The following is a 22,255-nucleotide window of genomic DNA, read 5'->3' on the forward strand; positions in this document are numbered from 1 at the left end:
CTTTTTTTTTTTTTTTTTTTTTTTTTTTACAGGCAGAGTAGACAGTGAGAGAGAGAGAGAGACAGAGAGAAAGGTCTTCCTTTGCCATTGGTTCACCCTCCAATGGCCGCTGCGGGCGGCATGCTGCAGCCGGTGCACTGCGCTGATCGAAAGGCAGGAACCAGGTGCTTCTCCTGGTCTCCCATGCGGGTGCAGGGCCCAAGCACTTGGGCCATCCTCCACTGCATTCCCGGGCCATAGCAGAGAGCTGGCCTGGAAGAGGGGCAACCGGGACAGAATCCGGCGCCCCGACCGGGACTAGAACTGAGTGTGCCAGCGCCGCTAGGCGGAGGATTAGCCTATTGAGCCACAGCGCTGGCCTAAGGGCATTTTTAATACTCAGAAAATTCTAAGGATTTAAGTCTCCATCACAGGGCAAAAGACAATCAAATCATTTTGATTTATGACACATGAGTATGTCATAATTTTGTATAATAAACTAGAAGCCATTGGTAAAGAAACTGTTTCATGCAAAATACTATGCTTATCTTACGGAAAAGTAGAAAAAGCACTTACACAAATTATTGCGTTGTAAGCTGCATTACTGCATAGCTGTTTTTCATGAAATACCACTTTTAATGGATAAAATGATAAACTATAGCTATTGGGACACATTTTCTTGAAAATAAACTAAAGGAACCTATCACTTCAAGAAAATTAACAGTATTTTTGTTCATGAGAAAATTTGGCTTTACAGTGAAAATAAAATTTTTGAAAACTTGCATCTACTATTGTTTCACAGTTCCCTTTTTTTAAAAAATTTTTTTATTTGACACTGAGTTATAGACAGTGAGAAAGGTCTTCCTTCTGTTGGTTCACTCCCCAGTGGCTGCTACGGCCGGTGCTGCACCAATCTGAAGCCAGGAGTCAGGTATTTCTTCCTGGTCTCCCATGGGGTGCAGGGCCCAAGCACTTGGGCCATCCTCCACTGCCCTCCCTGGCCACAACAGAGAGCTGGACTGGAAGAGGAGCAACTGGGACTAGAACCCGACACTCATATGGGATGCCAGCGCCGCAGGCGGAGGATTAACCAAGTGAGCCACGGCGCTGGCACCTCACAGTTCCCTTAAAGTGTCAACATTTAAAAGGTCTCACTAGGCTAATCCTCCGCCTTGCGGCACCGGCACACTGGGTTCTAGTCCCAGTCGGGGCACCGGATTCTGTCCTGGTTGCCCCTCTTCCAGGCCAGCTCTCTGCTGTGGCCCGGGAGTGCAGTGGAGGGTGGCCGGATCAGCGCAGTGCGCCAGCCGGCAGCCGCGGTGGCCATTGGAGGGTGAACCAACGGCAAAGGAAGACCTTTCTGTCTGTCTGTCTCTCTCACTGTCCACTCTGCCTGTCAAAAATAAATAAATAAATAAATAAAAGGTCTACAGAACTCAGTGAAACAGTACGTACAATGTTATTAAAGCATAAATCCATTAACAGGTAAATGGGTTTTAATAGCCTACGAAAAGTTCATTAAGCAGTTTCAGATCCCACATTTAAAAGACTTTTAAACACTGTCTGATTGGTGATGTTCAAAACAAAATTACCCATAACTATTTAAACAGGGGGCAGGTGCTGTTGCATGATGGGTAAACACGCCGCCTGCCGCCAACTTGTACAGGTGCCAGTCGGAGTCTTGGCTGTTCCACTTCCAATCAACTCTCTGCTATGGCCCGAGAAAGCAGAAGATGGTCCAAAAATCCTTGGGCCCCTGCATCCACTTGGGAGACCCAGAAGAAGCTCCCGGCTCCTGGCTTCAGATCAGTGCAGCTCCACCACTGCTGCCATTTGGGGAGTGAACTAGCAGATCGAAGACCTCTTTTTCTCTCTCTCTGTCTGCCTTTCAAATGAATAAATCTTAAAAAAAAAAAAAAAAAAACAAAAACTAAATTAAACAGACTATAAAAATAGTGCTCTCTTCTCCAATCAGATAACTATGTGAGGCCAGATCTTATCATTCTTCCAAACACCGTAAGTCATAAAAACACCGCAAAAAGATAGCAATTTTCACTTGTTTTAATTTTTCAGTATAAGACGATCAACATAAAAAGTTTTAAAATACAGTTCTTTGATTTAAAGGCAAAATTCATGGTAGAAAGTTGGAGGGGCTAGAGTTGTGACTTTACTGGCCACAACTTAAGCCACCACCTGTGACACCAGCATCTCACATGGGCACTGGTTTGAGTTCCGGCCTTTCCACTTCCAATCCAGCTCCCTGCTAATGTGCCTGGGAAAGCAGTAGGAGATGGACTAAGTACTTGGGTCCCTGTACCAATGTGGAAGACCCAGATGAAGCTTCTGGTTTCTGGCTTCGTCCTGGCCCAGAATGGCTATTGTGGCCATTTAAGGAGTTAACCAGTGGAGGGAAGATCTCTCTATCTCTCTTTCTCTCTCTGTAACTCTGACTTTCAAATAAAATAAATTTTTAAAAAAGATTTATTTATGGGGCCAGTGCTGTGGTGCAGCAGGTAATGCCGCCACCTGTAGTGCCAGCATCCTATAAGGGAGCTGGTTTGAAACCCAGCTACTTCACTTCAGATCCAGCTCTCTGTTATGGCCTGGGAAAGCAGTGGAGGACAGCCCAAGTCCTTGGGCCCCTGCACTTGTATGGGAGACCCAGGGGAGGCCTCCTGGCTTCTGGCTTCGGATTGGCGCAGTTCCAGACATTGTGGCCGGTTGGGAGGTGAGAGGCAGCAGATGGAAGACCTCTCTCTCTGCTTCTCCTTCTTTTTCTGTGTAATTCTGACTTTCAAAGGAAAAAAAAAAAAGATTTTTTTATCTATTTGAAAGTAAGAGTTACACGGAGAGAGGAGAGACAGAGAAAGAGAGGTCTCCCATCCATTGGTTTATTCCCGAGTTGGCTGCAATGGCCAGAGCTGCGCAGATCCAAAGCTAGGAACCAGGAGCTTCTTCCAGGTCTCCCATGTGGGTGCAGGGGCCCAAGGGCTTGGGTCAACTTCCACTGCTTTCCCATGCCATAGCAGAGAGCTGGATCAAAATAGAGCAGCTGGGTCTTGAACAGGTGCCAATATGGGATGTTGGCACTGCAGGTGATGGCTTTACCCACTACACCACAGTGCCAGCCCCATAAAATAAATCTTCAAAATATAAAATACAAGTTGGAAACTAGAGACACCTATTAGCTTCTAATGAGGTTTTTTTTTTAAAAAAATGTGAGAACAATGTCATTGTCTTCAAGGTTTTTGAAAATAGCTATATTTCATTAAAAATGTTATGCATGTAATCACAATAATTCCTGTTAAATAAATGCTTGTAAAATTTCTTAAGTTTTAATTAAAAAAATTTTTTTTTCATTTTTATTTATTTGAAAGGCAGAATAATAGAGAAAAAAAGAGGCATCTTCTATCTACTGATTCACTCCTCAAATGCCCCCTAACAGCAAAGGTAGACTAGGTTGAAGCCAGGAGCCAGGAACTTCCTCGAGTCTCCCAAGTGAGTGGCAGAAACCCAAGTAATCTGCTGCCTTCCAGGCACATTGGCAGGAAGCTGAATCAGAAGATGCAGGCAGAACTGAATCCCAAGCACTCCAAATGGGGTTTGTGTGTCACAGAGGCAGCTTAACTGATGCATAAAGACATCTTCCTCAGCTTTGTTAATGTATGTATTATTAATAAACATAAACAAAACAATCTTTTGAATTTTCAATCATTTTAAGAGTGAAACTTAAGAATACAAAGTTTGAGAAGCGCCTTAAGGAAACAATAAAAATGTTAGATATTTAGTGTAGTTTCTAAAAGTTGAAAACCATGTGAATGCTTCAAAAAAACGTAGTGGAATGGGTACCTCATCCAAACCTTACACTTAATACTTTTTTTTTTTTTAAATTTTTAAGTGTTTACAGTGAGAGAAATGCACAGGTGAGGACTTTAATTAGGGGAGAGAGAAGTCTAGAAGCTAAGATGGGTCCATACCAGGCAGAGAGCCGGCTGCGTGCCACATGGAACAAGAATGCAGGCAGGAAAGCAGACAGTGGGTGGTCAGAAGCCATGTGCCCGTGGGACAACACACTTATACTTTTAAAACAATACAAAAGATTAAAATTTAGATTAAGTAAAACAGCTGGACTCCAAAGTATATATAAGTTTTTTTTGTTTTGTTTTGTTTGTTTTTTTTTTTTTTTTTTTTACAGAGTTAGATAGTGAGAGAGAGAGAGAGAGACAGAAAGGTCTTCCTTCCATTGGTTCACTCCCCAAATGGCCGCTACGGCTGGCGCACTGCGCTGATCCAAAGCCAGGAACCAGGCGCTTCCTCCTGGTCTCCCATGCAGGTGCAGGGCCCAAGCACTTGGGCCATCCTCCACTGCCTTCCCGGGCCACACAGCAGAGAGCTGGACTGGAAGAGGAGCAACTGGGACAGAACCAGCGCCCCAACCAGAACTAGAACCCGGGGTGCCGGCACCACAGGCGGAGGATTAGCCTAGTGAGCCACAGTGCCGACCAATATACATAAGTTCTAAAATTATATTTTTAAAAACCTCAGAAATGAAAAACAAAGTAAATTAATATTTTAACAGTAGTCACTTCTAATTACTAGAGTGACAATATTTTCTTATTTCTAATGAATCATATAGTATTACCATAACCAAAGGAAAAGATTAATTTGAAAGTAAAAAAAATCATCATTTTATATAAGCAATGACAGTGATTAGGTTCTTAGAAGAGGGAAAGAGAGATCTTTCATCTGCTGGTTCACTCCCCAAATGCCCACAACAGCAGCCTGGGCAGGTCCAAGCTGAAGCCAGGAGCCAGAAACTTTACTTGGCTCTCCAATGTGGGTATCAGGAATCCAAGTACTTGGGCCATCATTCATCTGCTGCCTTCCAGGTACTGTGCTACAGGATGTGGGGGTCTCAAGCAGCAGCTTAACATGCTATACCACAATGCCCACTCAGTTCTATCACTTAATGCTTTAAAAAAAATAAAATAAAAGGATCACACATAAGTCATGAAAAAGCTGCAAGGAACTGCTAATCCTTAACTTGTTATATTCTAATTTTATCAGAACAAGACTATCCAATAAGTTTTAAAATAAAGTTCTTGGGCCTGGCGCCTTGGCGTAGTAGGTTAATCCTCTGCCTGTGGTGCTGGCATCCCATATGGGCGCTGGTTCCAGTCCCGGCTGCTCCTCTTCCAATCCAGCTCTCTGCTATGGCCTGAGAAAGCAGTAGAAGGCGGCCCAGGTCCTTGGGCCCCTGCACCCACTTGGGAGACCGGGAAGAAGCACCTGGTTCCTGGCTTTGAATCGGCGCATCTCCGGGCATTTGGAAAATGAACCAACGGAAAGATGACCTTTCTCTGTCTCTTCTTCTCATTGTCTGTAACTCTACCTCTCAAATAAATATATAAAATCTTTAAAAAAAAAAAGATTAAAAAAAAGAAGCTAGGAGCTTCTTCCGGGTCTCCCAAGCGGGTGCAGGGGCCCAAGGATTTGGGCCATCTTCTGCTTTTTTAGGCAGTAGCAGAGAGCTGGATCAGAAGTTGAGCAGCCGGGACTTGAACCAGCGGAATGCCAGCACTGCAGGTGACAGCTTTACCTGCTACAAGATTCATCTTTTAACCCTACAATTTTAATATTAAGATAAAGGACATTTTCAAGGGTAATGATAGCAGTTCAGAGTTCTCAGTTAAAAACTTTAGATGTAAATCACGTTGGATAAAATAAACTCCCAAAATTTTGGAGATGAAGTAGACTACACAGTTTTATTAAGTAAAATATTCTATCTTAATAGGAATATCAAGAGAAATAAAATATTTCACATATAAATAAAATTGATGAGTACTAAAAAGAATACTTGAAAGTTTATTCTCTTGACACAGAAGAAAAATGGTATCACTAACTGCTTACCAGGATTATGATGAGTTGCAAATCCTCCACTCTGAGATACATCTCCTGCCACATTCATTCTACCAGGATTAAAAGGTCCTACTCCAGTCTTGGTCTGTGAAGTTAAAGATGGGGTGTATGTTTGTATATTAACACCAAAACTACTTGACTGAAGTCCTTTAGCGACATCTCCCAAGTTGGTATTCTAGAGTGATGTTATATGTGTAATCATTAAGTTCATATCTCGCCCAGCATTCACAGACCTTATGCCTGTTTCTAAGGTAGTAACATTAGTAAGAGGTATTTCAGAGTTGCTTCTGTAGTGATAACACTATTACCCATTCCTGCATTTACCTTACTTCTTGAAAGTCTGGAAGTGGAGAAATTCAAATCTTTGTTTTTAGTGCCAAGAAGTCCCCATTCAATAAAATTGGAAGACCTTTTCTCTTCCCCTCCAGGTGTTTCTAGTATGTCCTCTTCATCATCAATAACAATTGTCTCACATGTATTTCCCTTTTGAGAGGCCAAATCTCTTGAGGAGGGAAGAATTAGAGAATAATTTCCTTGTGGCTTTTCATTTTTTGATGATGTAAATATAACGGTTCTTTTGTCAGCTACTACTGAAGCAGAAACTGAAGGAGGTTGTATAGATTCAATAAATACAACATCATCATCATTATCTTCCACTGATGAGCATCTACTAATTAAAGGATTAGCTGGGTCACCAAATACATTTCCTGTGTCCAGGAGACTAGATGCCATGGCTGTATTCCCTAATAAAGCAAGAGTCTGTTCAGTCAATTTTAATCCTCCCACCAAGGATTTATCCATGCCAAAGAAAACCTGTAAGAGACAGAGAAAAGAAAACAAAGTTCTAGTACAATGTCTTTGGAACAATAAACTTTTTTTTTTTTTGAAGATTTTATTTATTTATTTGAAAGGCAGAGTTACAGAGAGAGAGAGGGAGAGACAGAGATAATGGACTTCCATCCACTGGTATACTTCCCAAATGGCCACCAAGGCTGGATCTGGGCCGATCTGAAGCCAGGAGCCAGAAGCTTCTTCTGGGTCTCTCGCACAGGTGCAGGGGCCCAAGCACTTGGGCCATCTTCTACTGCTTTCCCAGGCTATAAGCAGAGAGTTAGATTGGGAGAAGAGCATCCAGGACACGAACCAGCACCCATATGGGATGCCAGAGCTGCAGGAAGAGGCTTAGCCTACTACACCACAGCACTGGCCTCCCAAATAAACTTTTAAAGTCTCTACTGATACTCATCCTTTCTTCTCTCTCATTAATCATTTAAGGTTTACTTCTATGAAGTTTGATGGAAATTATTTATTCAATTTTTGGTAGTACAAAACAAACAAACAAACAAACAAAAAAAAACAACCACCCTGGGCCCAGAGCTGTGGCATAGCAGGTAAAGCCACCACCTGAGGTGCTGGCATCCCATATGGATGCCAGTTCAAGTCCTGGATGCTCCATTTCCAATCCAGCTCCCTGCTAAGGTGCCTAGGAAAGCACTGGAAGATGACCCAAGAGCTTGGGCCCCTCTGCCCATGGTGAAGACCCAGAAGAAGCTCATGCAGCTGTTTGGGAAGTGAACCAGCGGATGAAGATTCAGTCTCTCTCTCTCTCTCTCTCATTCTGTAACTCTGCCTTTCAAATAAATAAGCAATTTTTTTAAAAAAAATTCATTTTAATTGATAATAGCTATAGCCATACAATTTAAGACTTTTTATTTATTTATTTGAGAGGTAGAGTTACAGAAAGAGGGAGGGAGAGAGAGATAGCGAGAAGGGTCTTTCATCTACTGGTTCACTCCCCAAATGGCCACAAAGGCTGGGGCTGGGCTGATCTGAAGCCAGGAGCTTCTTCCAGGTCTCACATGTGGGTGCAGGGGCCTAAGGACTTGGACCATCTTCTACTGCCTTCCTAGGCCATAGCAGAGAGCTGGATTGGAAGTGGAGCAGCCAGGACTAGAACCAGTGCCCATATGGGATGCCAGTGCTGCAGGCAGAGGCTTAGCCTACTACACCACAGTGCTGGCCCTGTAATTTATTCTTAACATGTGCTATCCCATTAATTATTTTAACTACTTAAATAAGACAGGAACTATTATTTTCCCATTTTATCAATGAGAATATTAAGAATCTGAAGAAAATAAATGTGCTTGTCTCCACTGCTAGCAACAATAGTCGATTCAAATCCAAGAAATCTAACTCTAGAACATATTTTAATTACTACGTTTTATGCAATTAATGTGGAAAACAAATTTAAACTTCTATATCCCTTATTAACATGAGCCAAATCATTAAAACAATAAAATCAACATTCAACCAAAAATATTTTTAAAGATTAGGAAATAAAGAATCTAAGGGCCACTTTAAAAGAAGGTCTGAAAAAGATGCATTAAAAAAATTGGGATCATATACAGCTGTCTGCTATGGCCTGGGAAAGCAGTGGAAGATGGCCCAAGTGCTTGGGCCCCTGAACCCACATGGGAGTCACGGAGGAAGCTCCTGGCTCCTGGCTTCAGATCAGCACAGCTCTGGCTGTTGTGGCCAATTGGGGAGTGAGCCATTGGATGGAAGACACCTCTCTCTCTCTCTCTCTCTCTCCCTCCCTCCCTCCCTCCCTCCCTCTCTGCCTTTCCTCTCCCTGTGTAACTCTGACTTTCAAATAAATAAATAACTCTTAAAAAAAAAAATTGGGATCATAGTTAATATTCATTATGCTTATCAGATTGATTTTCAAAAGAACAAGGAAATAATCTGATCTAAATAAAATGAGTAATAAAACATAAGGGAGTCATTATGTTGTAGTGGATTAAACCACTGCTTGGGATGCCCATGCCCACCTCCAATCCAGCTCATGTGCATGGGAAGTAGATGATAGTTCACATACTTGCTACTCTGCTACCCACCATGGCAGACCCAGATGGAGTTTGTGGCTCCTGGCTTTGACCTGGCCTCACCCCCACATGCTTCAGGAATTGTCAGAGTGAACCAGTGGATGGGAGCTCTCTCTGGCTCTCTAATAATTAATTTAAAATATATAAGGGGGATAGTGCTGTGGCACAGAGGGTTAAGCTGCTATCTGCAGAGCTGGCACCCCATATGGGTGTAGGTTCAAGTGCAGGCTGCTTCACTCTGTGCTAATGCACCTCAGAAAGCAGTGGAGGGTGGCCCAAGTCCTTGGGCCCTCGCACCCACAATGGAGACCAAGAGGAAGCTCCTAGCTCCTAGATGCTGGCTTCAGCCTGGCCCAGCCCCGTCCATTGTGACCATTTGGGGAATGGACCAGCAGATAGAAGATCTCTCTCTCCTTCTCTAACTCTGCTTTTCAAATAAATAAATAAACTTTATATATATATATATGTATATACATATGTTTGTGTGTATAAATATATATATTTTAGGGGTGTTTTCTAATAATTTCAAGAAAAGAGCTACAACTGACTCCACAATATCCTCTTATGACCACTAACATCCTATTTTAGTCCTTAACAGAAAGGGTATTTTAAAAAAATGCATAGCTTTACTGAGATATAATTCACAAATTATATAACTTATCCATTTAAAGTGTACAATCCAATGGTTTTTAGTATATTCAGCGTTGTGTAACCATTACAACATTCCATTTTAAAGCATTTTTATCCTCAAGAAAGAAAATGCTATAACTATTACCAATTATTCCCAATCTCTTACTTCCCCCTTTACCACCCCACCCTCTGCCACACTCACTTACCTACTGTCTCATGTATTTGCCTACTAGAAAGAGCATTATCTTTTTTTTTTTTTTTTTTTTTTTTTTTTTTGTGACAGGCAGAGTGGACAGTGAGAGAGAGAGAGACAGAGAGAAAAGTCTTCCTTTTGCCGTTGGTTCACCCTCCAATGGCTGCCGCGGCCAGCGCACTGCAGCCAGTGCACTGCACTGATCCGAAGCCAGGAGCCAGGTACTTATCCTGGTCTCCCATGGGGTGCAGGGCCCAAGCACTTGGGCCATCCTCCACTGCACTCCCGGGCCATAGCAGAGAGCTGCACTGGAAGAGGGGCAACCGGGACAGAATCTGGCACCCCGACCAGGACTAGAACCCGGTGTGCCGGCGCCGCAAGGCAGAGGATTAGCCTATTGAGCCGCGGTGCCGGCTAAAAGAGCATTATCTTATACACTAAGTTCACTGAAGCCATCTACCTCTGAAAGATGTACTCACTTTTTTAAAATCCTAGATTAAAAACAATTCCTAAAAAAAATCAATTTCTGATTTAACCACTTACTAAATTCCATAAACCCAAGACAACAACTTTAATTATTTCTATAATTTTACAAAACAAAAATAGTTAGTGTTGAGCCAACTAACTGGCACGAGGAAAACTACTTCACCTCTTTGTTTTACTTTTTTTTTTTTTTTTTTTTTTTTGACAGGCAGAGTTAGAGAGAGTGAGAGAGACAGAGAGAAAGGTCTTCCTTCCATTGGTTCACTCCCCAAATGGCTGCTACAGTCGGTGCACTGCGCTGATCTGAAGTCTGGAGCCAGGTGTTTCCTCCTGGTCTCCTATGCAGGTGCAGGGCCCAAGCCTATTAACTAAGGATAACTAAGGATACTGTACGACTCTGAGGAGCGGCATTTTGGCCTAGTGCTTAAGCTGCCAGTTAGGATGCTATGTCCCACATCTTTCCACTCTGGCTCCTAACTCCAGCTTCCTGCAAATGTAGACTTTGGGAAATGGTGACGGCTCAAGTGATTGAGTCCCTGCCACTCACATGGGAAACACAGACTAAATTCTGGCTCCTGGTTTTGGCATCCCTCCTGGCTTTGCAATATTTGGGGAGTGAAGAACCAAGGTATGGTAGCTTGTCTTTAAAAAAAAAAAAAAAAAAAGATTTATTTATTTATTCGAAAGTCAGAGTTAGAGAGAGAGAGAGAGAGAGATCTTCCATCCACCAGTTCACTCCCCAATTGGCCGCAACAGCTGGAGCTGTGCGGATCTGAAGCCAGGAGCCAGGAGCTTCCTCTGGGTCTCCCACATGGGTGCAGGAGCCCAAGGGCTTGGGCCATCCTCCACGGCCTTCCCGGGCCACAGCAGAGAGCTGGACTGGAAGAGGAGCAACCGGGACTAGAACCCGGCGCCCATATGGGATGCCAGCACCACAGGTGGAGAATTAACCAAGTGAGCCATGGCACCGGCCCCTTGGGCCATCTTGTATTGCTTTCCCAGGCCACAGCAGAGAGCTGTATCGGAAGTGGAGTCCATACGGGATGCTGGCACTGCGGTTGGTGGCTTTATCGGATACGCCACAGTGCTGGCCCCATATATATGCTTTTTTAAAATAAGTACCTTCATGAAGATCACTTAAAAAAAAAAGATTAATTGAAAGGCATAGTTACAGAGAGGGAGGGAAAGACACAGAGATCTTCCATCCACCGTTTCACTCTCCAAATGGCTACAGCAGCCAGGGCTGAGCCAGGCTGAAACCAGGAGCCCAGTAACTTCATCCACATTTCCTCTGTAGGTGGCAGGGGCCCAAGTACTCAGGCCACCCTCCACTACCTTTCCAAGTGCCTTAGCAGGAAGCTGGATCAGAAAGAGAGCAGCCAGGACTCAAACTGGCACCCTGTATGGGATGCTGGCATTGCAGGTGGCAGCCTAACCTGCTGTATCACAATGTGGGCCCCCTCTAATAGTTTTTGAAATCTGAAATATACACATACAACTCAGGGCTTATTAATTTTCCTTTCTAAAACTTAATTTTTCTTTTTTAATTTGAGATGCAAAGAAGGAAAATAGCAAGCTCCCATCTGCTGGTTCATACCCCAAATGTCCACATTAGTCCCCAGCTGTGGCTGCAGCTAGGAGCCAGGAACTTAATTACCTGAACCATTACTGCCACCTTCCTAGGGTATGCATCAGCAGAAAACTGGAATCAGAAACCAGAGGTAAGTACCAAACCTAGGCACTCTGATATGGGGTGCAGGCATCAAGTGGCAGCTTAACCACTAATCCAAATGCCCACTCCTTTAATTAAGCATTTATCTAGTCTTCTTGTGGTATCTTATTTACTCATACATTGTAACTATTTAATGTTTAATTGAAAATCTGCACCTAGGCCAGTACATAATTATGTTACCATTATACAGAAAGTTAGCTTGAAATCCAAGAGACAGTTAAATACAAATCATCTCCAGGGAATAAGTAACAACCTTGTAAAGTTAACGGGACATTTAATTAGGGATGAGGAGTTAACTCTAAAACAATATAAAGGTACTTTGCCCTATTGTCTTTAATTCTCTTCTGGTAGACCACTTTCCAGTAAAACCTCATAGTTGTTTTATTCTCCTGAAGATAGTTCCGTGTTCTATGGCATCTGGACTTACACAACCCAGAACTAAGATTTTTATTAATATACTATCAGCATTGCCCTTTAAGTTCAATGCTATCATTCTGAAGGTACTAACAAATACATTAAAACAGGAGAAATAATCATCTGAACTACCACCACAAATAGCAAGACAAACACTGTAGTGCTTAGGTACAAAATTACTCTCTAGAAATCTACTGCCTGATATAGATTAAGATGGCAGACTGATCACACATAGAAGTTTCACTCCTTTCTAATCTCCCTTAAATAGTGAAGACCCTACCCACAAAGAGTAAGAAATAAAAGCAACAAAATGCTATAAGTGGAAGATGAAGGAGTGGTTAACCAACTCAGCTGACCTGAGATAGCCAAGCTCTATGGGAATGATGGAACAAGCTGAAAAATACCCTGATATGCACTGCAGAATCCTCAAGACAAAGGAACCTGTAGCATCAGATATCCTTGAAACAGATCATGTAGTTGGCTACATGATAAATGGCTGCTACTGGGTTATATATTTCCTATACTATGCTTTTTATAGTAATTTTAGTGTACTACTTCAACTTCTAGAAAAAAAATTAACAGAATGCTATGTTATGCCAGCAGTGGTCACAAGACTCATGTTTACGTTACCTCCTGATTGCACCAACAGCCTAAAATGAGTGATTGACTTACATTATCTAAGTTTGTTTAACTGCACTCTGCAATGTTAGCACAACAATGAGACTGCCTAATGACACATTTCTCATAGCATATCTTTGTCATTAATCAAGGACTGTTTGTCTTGGGTTCACCAAGTACCAATACCTCACAAATTAAATGTGTCCTCTCCTATTTCATTTCCAGAATTGGCATCTGGACCCTTATCTTCTAGGCAACAGAATCTTCTGTAGAAGAGTTCTTTCTCAGAAACTGAATTCTGGAACTAACAACCAGAAAAAGGAAAGATCTAAAGATAATGAACAAATCACCTTATAGAGAAAGAATCTGCTTTCTAGTCACCGATTCCTTTTTTCCCTTGGCCCTTCTGTTTCCTTCCCTTCCCTTGATCCCCTTGCTGCCCTGCACCTTTGGGCCACCCGCTCCATGCTTCTTGGTCTGCACGCTCCTCCATGTGGCTGGCTTCCGGTGCTCGCTATGGTAACAGGTGAGGAGAATTGTTGCTGACAATGGAGTTCCCTGGAGTACTGGGAATGGCTTGCTTGGCTGTGATAATGCTCCACTTAGGTCTCTGCTATGGCCTGGGAAAGCAGTAAGAGGATGGCCCAAGTCCTTGGACCTCTGCAACTGTGTGGGAGACCAGGAAGAAGCTCCTGGCTCCTGGCTTCAGATCGCACAGCTCCAGCTGTTGTAGCCATCTGGGGAGTGAACCATCGGATGGAAGACCGACCTCTCTCTCTCTTTCTCTTTCTCGGATGGAGGACCTCCCTCCCTCCCTCCCTCTCTCTCTCTCTTTCTCTGCTTTTCCACTCTCTGTGTAACTCTGACTTTCAAATAAATAAATCTTTAAAAAAATAAAAAAAAATTTAAGATTTTTATTTATTTATTTGAGAGGTAGAGTTACAGACAGTGAGAGGGAGAGTCAGAGAGAAAGGTCTCCCTTCTGTTGGTTCACTCCCAATGGCCACAACAGCTGAAGCTGAGCTGATCCGAAGCCAGGAGCCAGGTGCTTCTTCCTGGTCTCCCATGCAGGTGCCCAAGGACTTGGGCCATCTTCTACTGCTTTCCCAGGCACAGCAGAGAGCTGGACTGGAAGAGAAGCAGCCAAGACTAGAACTGGCACCCATATGGGATGCCAGCGCCACAGGCAGAGGATTAACCTACTGCGCCATGGCACTGGCCCCCACCAATTCTTTTTCTTAAAAAAAAAAAACATCTATTTATTTACTTTGAAAGCCAGAGTTACTGAGAGATCTTCCATCTGCTGGTTTACTAACCAGATGTCCCCAACAGCCAGCACTGAGCCGGATTGAAGCCAGAAGCCAGGAGCTTCATCTAGGTCTCCCATGTGGGTGGCAGGGCCCAAACACTTGGGCCATCTTCTGCTGATTTTTCCAGGCCGTTAGTAGGGAGCTGGATCAGAAGTGGAGCAGCTGGGTCACTAACTGGCACCCATGTGGAATGCCAACATCACAGACAACGACTTTACCAGCTACACCACAATGCTGGCCCCTAGCCACCAATTCTTTTTTTTTTTTTTTTTTTGACAGGCAGAGTGGACAGTGAGAGAGAGACAGAGAGAAAGGTCTTCCTTTGCCGTTGGTTCACCCTCCAATGGCCGCCACGGCCAGCGCACTGCAGCCGGCGCACCGCGCTGATCCGACAGCAGGAGCCAGGTACTTATCCTGGTCTCCCATGGGGTGCAGGGCCCAAGCACTTGGGCCATCCTCCACTGCACTCCCTGGCCACAGCAGAGAGCTGGCCTGGAAGAGGGGCAACCGGGACAGAATCCAGCGCCCCGACCGGGACTAGAACCCGGTGTGCTGGCACCGCAAGGTGGAGGATTAGCCTAGTGAGCCGCGGCGCGGCCCCAATTCTTAATCTTAAGTGACTAGTCTACAACTGAGTAATATCTAAAAAAAGACTCTCATATAAAAAAGAGGAAAAAAATAAAGTTAAGACATAATGTGGGGCCAGCACTGTGGCTTAGCGGGTGAAGCCGCCGCCTGCATTGCTGGCATCCCATATGGGTGCTGGTTAGTCCCAGCTACTCCACTTTCAATCCAGCTCTCTGCTATGGCCTGGGAAAGCAGTAGAAGATGGCCCAAGTCCTTGGGTCCCTGCACCCACGTGGGAAGCCCGGAAGAAGCTCCTGGCTCCTGCCTTAGGATTGGCACAGCTCTGGCTGTTGTAGCCAACTGGAGAGTGTACCAGCGGATGGAAGACTCTCTCTCTCTCTGCCTCTGCCTCTCCTTCTCTTTCTGTGTTAACTCTGAATTTCAAGTAAAATAAAATAAATCTTAAATATATATATAATGCAAGGAAAAAGTGAAAAATCACAAAATTATCCTTGGTACTCTAGATGGGTGATAGAAATGGGAAACTCAGTAAAGGGTTCAACAATAAAGCTGAGGTAGGGCAGGCATTCGGCCTAACAGTTGACAAACCCATCAAATGCCCAGCTCAGCTCCTAACTCCAGCTTCTGACTAATGTAGACCCTGTAGGGAACTGGCATAGCTCAAGTGACTGTGTTCCTGGCTTCACCCAACCCCTGGGTAGGGTAAAGGGGATGTATGGCAGGCATTTGGAGAATGAACCAGTAGATGGCAGTGTTCTCTCTCTACCTCTCAGATGGAAAAAAACAAAACAAAACAAAACAAAACAAAAACTGCTTTTAAAAAGTAGAAACAGGGGCCGGCTCTGTGCCATAGCTGGTAGTGTCGCTGCCTGCAGTGCCAGCATCCCATGTGGGTGCCAGTGTGAGTCCCGGATGCTCCATTTCTGATCCAGCTCTCTGCTGTGGCCTGGAAGGGCAGTCGAGGATGGCTCAGGTCCTTGGGCACCTGTACCCATGTCGGAGCCCCGGTGGCGGGGGAGGCTCCTGGCTCCTGGCTTCAGATGGCCATCGAGGCTGTCTGGGGATGGAAGACCTCTCTTTCTCTCTCTCTCTACTTCTGCCTCTTTGTGACTCTGCCTTTCAAATAAATAAGCAAATCTTAAAAAAAAAAAAAGAAACATACATGAAACTTGCATAATTTAAATAAAAGTTTTTTTTTAAAAAAAGCAGAAACTAGCAAAAAAAAAAAAAGAAAGCTGAAGAAATCTCAGAAAATACAGGGAAAAAATAAAAATATGAATTTGGGGACTGACACTGTGGTGTAGCAGGTAAAACTGCCACCGCAACAAAGGAATCCCATGTGAGCACTTGTTCAAGTCTCAGATGCTCCATTTCCCATCCACCTCCCTGCTAATGGCCTGGAAAAGCAGCGGAAGATGATCCAAGTGTTTGGGCCTCTGCCACCCATGAGGAAGACTTGGATGAAGCTCCTGGCTTTGGCTTGGCCCAGCACTGGCCCTTGCAGTCATCTGGAAAGTAAACCACCAGATGGAAGATCCTTCAGTCTCTTCCTCTCTGTTTCAAATAAATAAATAAATAAATAATTAAAACAAAAATTTCTGCCTACATATCCATTCATTTGAGTATATGTGTGGGTGTATCTCCTATAACTTTTATGCCACACACTACCTATTTTTTGAACATTTTCAAAATGTGAGAGGTGGGGCCAGTGTTGTGGTATAGCAAGTTAAGCTGCTTGCAATGCTGGTATTTCATAAGGGTGCTGGTTTGAGTTCCAGCTGCTCCACTGCCGATCTAGCTCCAGGGTAATGCTCCTTGGAAAGCAGCAATAGATGGCCCAAGAATAAAGCTCCTGGCTTCAGCTTGGTCTAGTGCCGGACACTGCAGCCATTTGGGGAGTGAACTAGTAGATGGAAGATCTCTATTTTTCCCCTTTCTCTCTGTAACATTTTCAAATAAATAATAATAACCAAAAAAATTTGAGAGGCTAAAAGAGGTGAGAAAGCCCATACTTCTCTCTGCTGGGTTGCTCCTAAAAAGTACATGTTAGCTCCCCCTAGCCCAAGGAGCTGGAAATTAATCCAGGTCTTTCTCATGGTGGCTGGACCCAATAACTGGAGCCATCACTGTTGCTTCCCAAAGTATACAGGAAGCTGAAATCAGGAGCCAGAGGCAGGACTTGAACCCAGGGACTCCGTTATCGGATGTGTGAGTCTTAACTGTCAGGCCAACCTTTTTACCTATTTTTATACTCTTTTCAATTATCATAATAATCTTGAGAAGATAGATATAACTTGTTCATTTATCTTAATAAACTTTCACAGAATAAGTGATTTCCCAAAGTAGGAGAGCAGAGATTTCATCTTCAATCTGGCCAGTACCTAAACCAAGTCCTTTGTATTACAGCATGTTGCAAATACCCTAGAGACACTCTGCTGAAGAAAATACCTTTTCTAAGTAGTAATAACTGAGTGACATGTTACCCTGCTAAGCCTTAGTCCTCACTAGCTTTTATTTCCTGTGAAGGCCCATCATTGCTCTGGAGCCACACTCACATCTGATCATCTCATCAAACTACTATCACTGAATGTGAAATATTACCACTTCAGGTATCCTAAGAAAATAGCTCACATGATACAATATCCATTCCTAAAAGCTAGATATAGAACTGTACAACACACTATCAGAGGTTTAATTAAAGAGGTATACTGTGAGGGAGGCATAAAAAAATAAGAGCAAGTAACTTGGCAGGCAGCAACAAGCAACAGGGAAGGCAGGGATTCTAGAATGGGAAATAAGCTAATCATAAGGTTTCTTTTAATGAGCAATGGAAAACTCTTCTATCAAAACAGGCAAAATCTAAGATTCTACAGAATCCCAGACAATAATGGTAAAACTTCTTAAAAAAATAATTATCAGGGCTGGCACTGTGGTATAGTGGGTAAAGCTGCAGTCTGAGGCCAGCATTGTCGCACAGTAAGTTAAACCTCCGCCAGCAGCGCTGGCATCCCATATGGGTACTGGTTCTAGTCCCAGATGTTCCTCTTCCAAATAGCCTGGGAAAATAGTAGAAGATGGCCCAAGTGCTTGGGCTCCTGCACTGACATGAGGGACCTGGAAGCTTCTGGCTTAGATGGGTGCAGCTCTGGCCACTGCAGCAATTTGGGGAGTGAAATAGCAGATGAAAGACCCTTCTCTCTATCTCTCCCACTCTCTGTAACTCTACATATCAAATAAATTTAAAAAAAAAAAATCTTAAAAAAATAAAAAGCTTCAGCCTAAGATGCTGGCATCTCACATGGACAATGGTTCATGTCCTGGCTGCTCCAATTCCAATCCAGCTCTCTGCTAATGGCCTAGGAAAAACAGCAGAAGATGCCCCAAGTATTTGGGGCCCTGCCATCCATGTGGGAGTCCTGGAAGGAGCTCCTGCCTGTGGCCATCTGGGGAGTGAACTAGCAGATTGAAGATCTCTATCTCTCCCTCTAACTCTTTCAAATAAGTCTTAATAAAAAAAATTATTATTTGACTCTTAATGAGATTATCAGTTCAAACACTATTGTTAAAATCATTAACTGAGGGGCCAGTGCTATGGTGCAGTAGGTTAATCCTTCGCTTGTGGCACCAGTTCTAGTCCCGGCTGCTCCTCTTCCAATCCAGCTCTCTGCTATTGCCTGGGAAAGCAGTGGAAGATGGCCCAAGTGCTTGGGCCCCTGCACCCACATGGGAGACCTGGAAGAAGCTCCTGGTTCCTGGCTTCGGACTGGTATAGCTCTGGCCATGGTGGCCACTTGGGGAATGAACTGGCGAAAGGAAGAATTTCTCTCCATCTCCTCTCCCTCTTACTGTCTGTAACTCACTCTACCTCCCAAATAAATAAATAAAATCTTTTAAAAAAATCACTGAATAGTTAACAGAAAAATGAGCATTTGTATTGTATCAAAATGAACACATAGGGGCCAGCGCTGTGGCACAGCAGGCAAAGCTGCTGCTGCAGTGCCACCATCCCATTCGGGCACCGGTTTGAGTCCTAGCTGCTCTACTTCTGACCCAGCTCTCCACTGTGGCCTTGGAAAGCAGTAGAAGATGGCCCAAGAAAGGGCCCTTGCCCCCATGTGGGAGACTCGGAAGAAGCTCCTGGCTCCTGAACAGCACAGCTCTGGCTGTTGTGGCCATCAAGGGAGTGAACCAGCAGACAAAAGACCTCTCCATTTCTTTCTCTGTCTATCTGTAACTCTGCCTTTCAAATAAATAAATAAATTTAAAATAAGTAAATAAATCTTAAAAAAAAAAAAAAGGTGTGGAAGAAATGGCTGATTGTGCCCTAGACAGCAGTGAACTGTACTTCAACATCCTACTACAGTGTTTGCAATGTTATGGAGCCATTAAAAATAATGAATACATAGATGACCTTCTGGTAGCAATGAAAAAAATATTCACAGTGGAGGTATAAGGTAGTCACTACAAATTCAGGTGTCAATCTTAGACTCAAGAATATTGTGGGGCAAGTGCTGTGGCGTGGCAGGTGGAGTCACCGCCTGCAGTGTCAGCATCCCATATGGGTGCCGGTTCGAGTCCTGACTGCTCCAATTCCAATACAGCTTTCTGTTGTGGCCTGGGAAAGCAGTAGAAGATGGTCCAAGTCCTTGGGCCCCTGCACCGGCACAGGAGACCCAGAAGAAGTTCCTGGCTCCTGACTTCAGATCGGTGCAGCTCTGGCCGTTGTGGCCATCTGGGGAGTGAACCAGCTGATGGAAGGCCTCGCGTGCTCTCTCTCTCAGTGTAACACTGACTTTCAAGTAAATAAATAAATCTTTAAAAAAAAAAAAAAGAATACTGTGACAAACTAGATGTGTTCCTGGAGGTGAGGCTTGTTAAGGGACTTTCAGATTACATAAACAAATCTTCCTCGAAAGAAAGACAAACACTTAAAAAAAAAAGCCCTCTCTTCCTCAACCTTTAAATATATTACCTACCAATTTTTTAATCCAGGAAGGGGGGAGGAATTATCCTCTGGGAATAAAAATAGTTATATACAAAGCATTTAAAATGGAGCTAATGTGAAGTCTTGCCAGCACCCTTTCCCAGTGACTTCCTAGGAATTACTTTGACTTGGTTCTGGGGACAGAGGCCCTCAAGTCATTACTCTTCAAGATACTGGAAAGGCAAATCCCACAGCCACAACACCCTACTACTGCACTGAAAAAGTGCACTACACAGAAAAGCAGAGTAGAATCACCCACAACGGAGATATTTTCGTTCTGATTTCTGCCAAGGTTTCACCAGGTTGGTCTGAAGGAGATTCCTGGTTCTAGAGCACGAGATGAAAAACGATTTAGTTACAGCCAACCTGGACGCAGCACCGACTCCTCCACGCCAGAGGGAGAAGGCAAAAGGATAAGAAGAGGTCAAGGAGTCTCCGAGCTCTGCTGTCCTCCCCCCACGCCAATACTGGGGAAAAACCAAGGTTAAAAATTAAAATAAAATAGGAACTGTTACGCAGAGACAAAGCCGAATCTTTTTATTTCAACTACAGGATGGGGGCTGGGGGTGAGCTGAACCTGAGCAGGGAGGGGGAAGGGCAAAGGTTGCCCTTTCCTTCTCCAAGTCGCGCACCCAGCATCATCCACGGCCCCCGGACACCAAAGGGAAGGAAGCCTAAGGGTCACGGCGCCGCTGGTCCCGTGTTCGCCCCAGCAGTAGCCCTGGGCTCCAGATCTGTCTCCCCAGCAGTGGGCGAAGGACTCCAAGTCCGCCATTAGAAACTCGCCCAAGTAAGAAGTGAGGAGAAACAATGTGCCGGGGAAGAAATGAGCCGAGGGAACCCGGCAGGGCAGAGGTGGCAGCCCTTGCCCCGAAAACACTTAGGAATCTCGGCTCGGAACCACAGAGTGGGCGCGCAACCCCGCGAGCCCCACTGGCGACCGGCACCCCCACCCCCACCTCCGCCGGAGAAAAAGGAAAACACCCCGGGACCGCCCGGCGACCCCCGCGCCCACGTCCGCCTCAACCCAACCCACCCGCCCGGCCGCCCGCGACGGGAGCGCGGCCTCGACGCGACGAAGAAGGCCGCCGCGGGGTATTCAGCCCGGGTGGGTGGGAGCCTCCGAAGGTTTCCCTCACGCGTTCCCGCCGCCTCCTCAGCTGCTCCCAGCCACCTCTTACTCTCGAAGGCTCTGCACAGGGAAGACATCAAGGAGAAGCCTTACCGGGTTCCGGCTGCGGCTCCGCAAAACGAACCTCCCCTTTCCTCTGCCGACACCCACAACTCTCCTCAGCTCAATCCCGGCTTTAGCGCTGGTGAGGAGGAGGTGGGAGAAGCAGCAACCGAGCTCTGCGGGCGAAAACTTCGTCTCCCGCACACTCATTGGCTATCCGGGGAGGCGGGCCAAGGCGTCCTGGGCACCTCCATTGGCTGGGGCTGCCTTCCTTCAGAACCACCCCCTCCCCTTAAAGGGGTGGTCCGAAAGCCTGTCCCTCAGGCCTGGGCCACACCTCCGGTCCTGCTGTCCCCGCCCCCCGTCAGCCGGAGTTCTCCGCTCGTGCCCCCGCACCCACCCACGAGGCGGCCGGACCGACTTCTGCGATCTGCTGCGTTGCCCGTGGTTCAGCTTCTAGGGGACTGGGGGACTCCGGGACCAGGACAGAAAAGGGGGGCTGAGGTGGCGACGCCGGCACTCGCCAACTTGGGCGCTCAGGCCGCAAATGCGGCTCCCACAGACCCTGTCCGAGGACGTACGCGGCCTCGATTCCCAAACGTTCTCTCTGTCCAGTCTCGAGCCCCCCGTGAGGGGCGAGGCCAAGGGCGCGGCCTGGGCCCCGGGTTAAGGGGTCTCCTGGGTGCCCTAAGAGCCATGGGCGCACTGCACTCTCGCCTCGCTCCCGTGGGGGAAAGAGTCCCCCACCTCCTGTCATGGCTGTAGCTGGAGAGGACGTCCTCCATTTTGTCCGAATTGCTGTGGGACCTTAGGACCCTTTCAAAACCTAACCCCGTGGGGCCAGAAACTTGGCCCCCTGGCGGCCCGCGCTAGGTTCTGCCATTCGGCCGAGGGAACGGCCTCGCTGCGGTGGGGAGGGGGCGCGACGGTGGGGAGACCAAGACCCGCTCCCCGCCTCCTTCAACCAAGATGGAGGGAGCTGCGGAGCCGGGTTCTCCCCCGGCTCCAGGGACCCAGGCCTGCCCCGGGGGCGCCCTCAGCGCTGCCGTCTTCTCTCCCCACCGGGCGCTGGCCTCCCGACCTCCCTCGGCCTCTCCAACATCTGGTCCAAAAGGGCTGATGAAGGCTCCACCTCAAGGCCCGCTCCATCGCTTCGCCCACCCTGTGCGGACCCCGCACTCCCCCGGGAGCCGGGCCAGGACGGACGGCGCCCGAGGGAGGTGGACCCAGGGCCACGTCCACGAGGGTCTTCCGTTTTGTGCCTTGTCTACACCTACGTCTTCAGGGGACGTCGAGGTGCTGTAGCTTGGCAAGATAACGCCTAAAGATAAAAGTGATGCCTCTTT

At 45.7% G+C, this 22,255-nt stretch overlaps 1 protein-coding gene across 17 annotated transcripts in view; it reads right to left on the minus strand.

Annotated features, from left to right (window-relative positions):
• Positions 1–21,219, minus strand: part of ZMYM5 (zinc finger MYM-type containing 5) — a 43,747-nt gene extending 22,528 nt beyond the window's left edge. For 2 of the 17 annotated variants that reach the window (XR_011378894.1, XM_051850682.2), the window contains exons 1-4: positions 20,961–21,214; positions 19,991–20,062; positions 6,223–6,711; positions 5,890–5,983 (exon numbers count right to left, since the gene is read on the minus strand). Coding sequence is in view for 14 of the 17 variants with exons in the window: in XM_051850682.2 (XP_051706642.2) it covers positions 5,890–5,983; positions 6,223–6,711; positions 19,991–20,062; positions 20,961–21,119 (814 nt within the window). In the remaining 3 variants the exon portion in view is untranslated. Of the gene's footprint in view, positions 1–1,730; positions 1,882–5,889; positions 5,984–6,222; positions 6,712–16,043; positions 16,243–19,990; positions 20,203–20,960 lie in introns of those variants that run through there. The other 15 variants (XM_070049104.1, XM_070049109.1, XM_051850683.2 and 12 more) reach the window with 14 other exon arrangements.
• Between the last annotated feature and the right edge of the window lie 1,036 nt (positions 21,220–22,255).

Source organism: Oryctolagus cuniculus, chromosome 9 (genome assembly GCF_964237555.1).
Source record: "Oryctolagus cuniculus chromosome 9, mOryCun1.1, whole genome shotgun sequence".
Classification (NCBI taxonomy): domain Eukaryota; kingdom Metazoa; phylum Chordata; class Mammalia; order Lagomorpha; family Leporidae; genus Oryctolagus; species Oryctolagus cuniculus.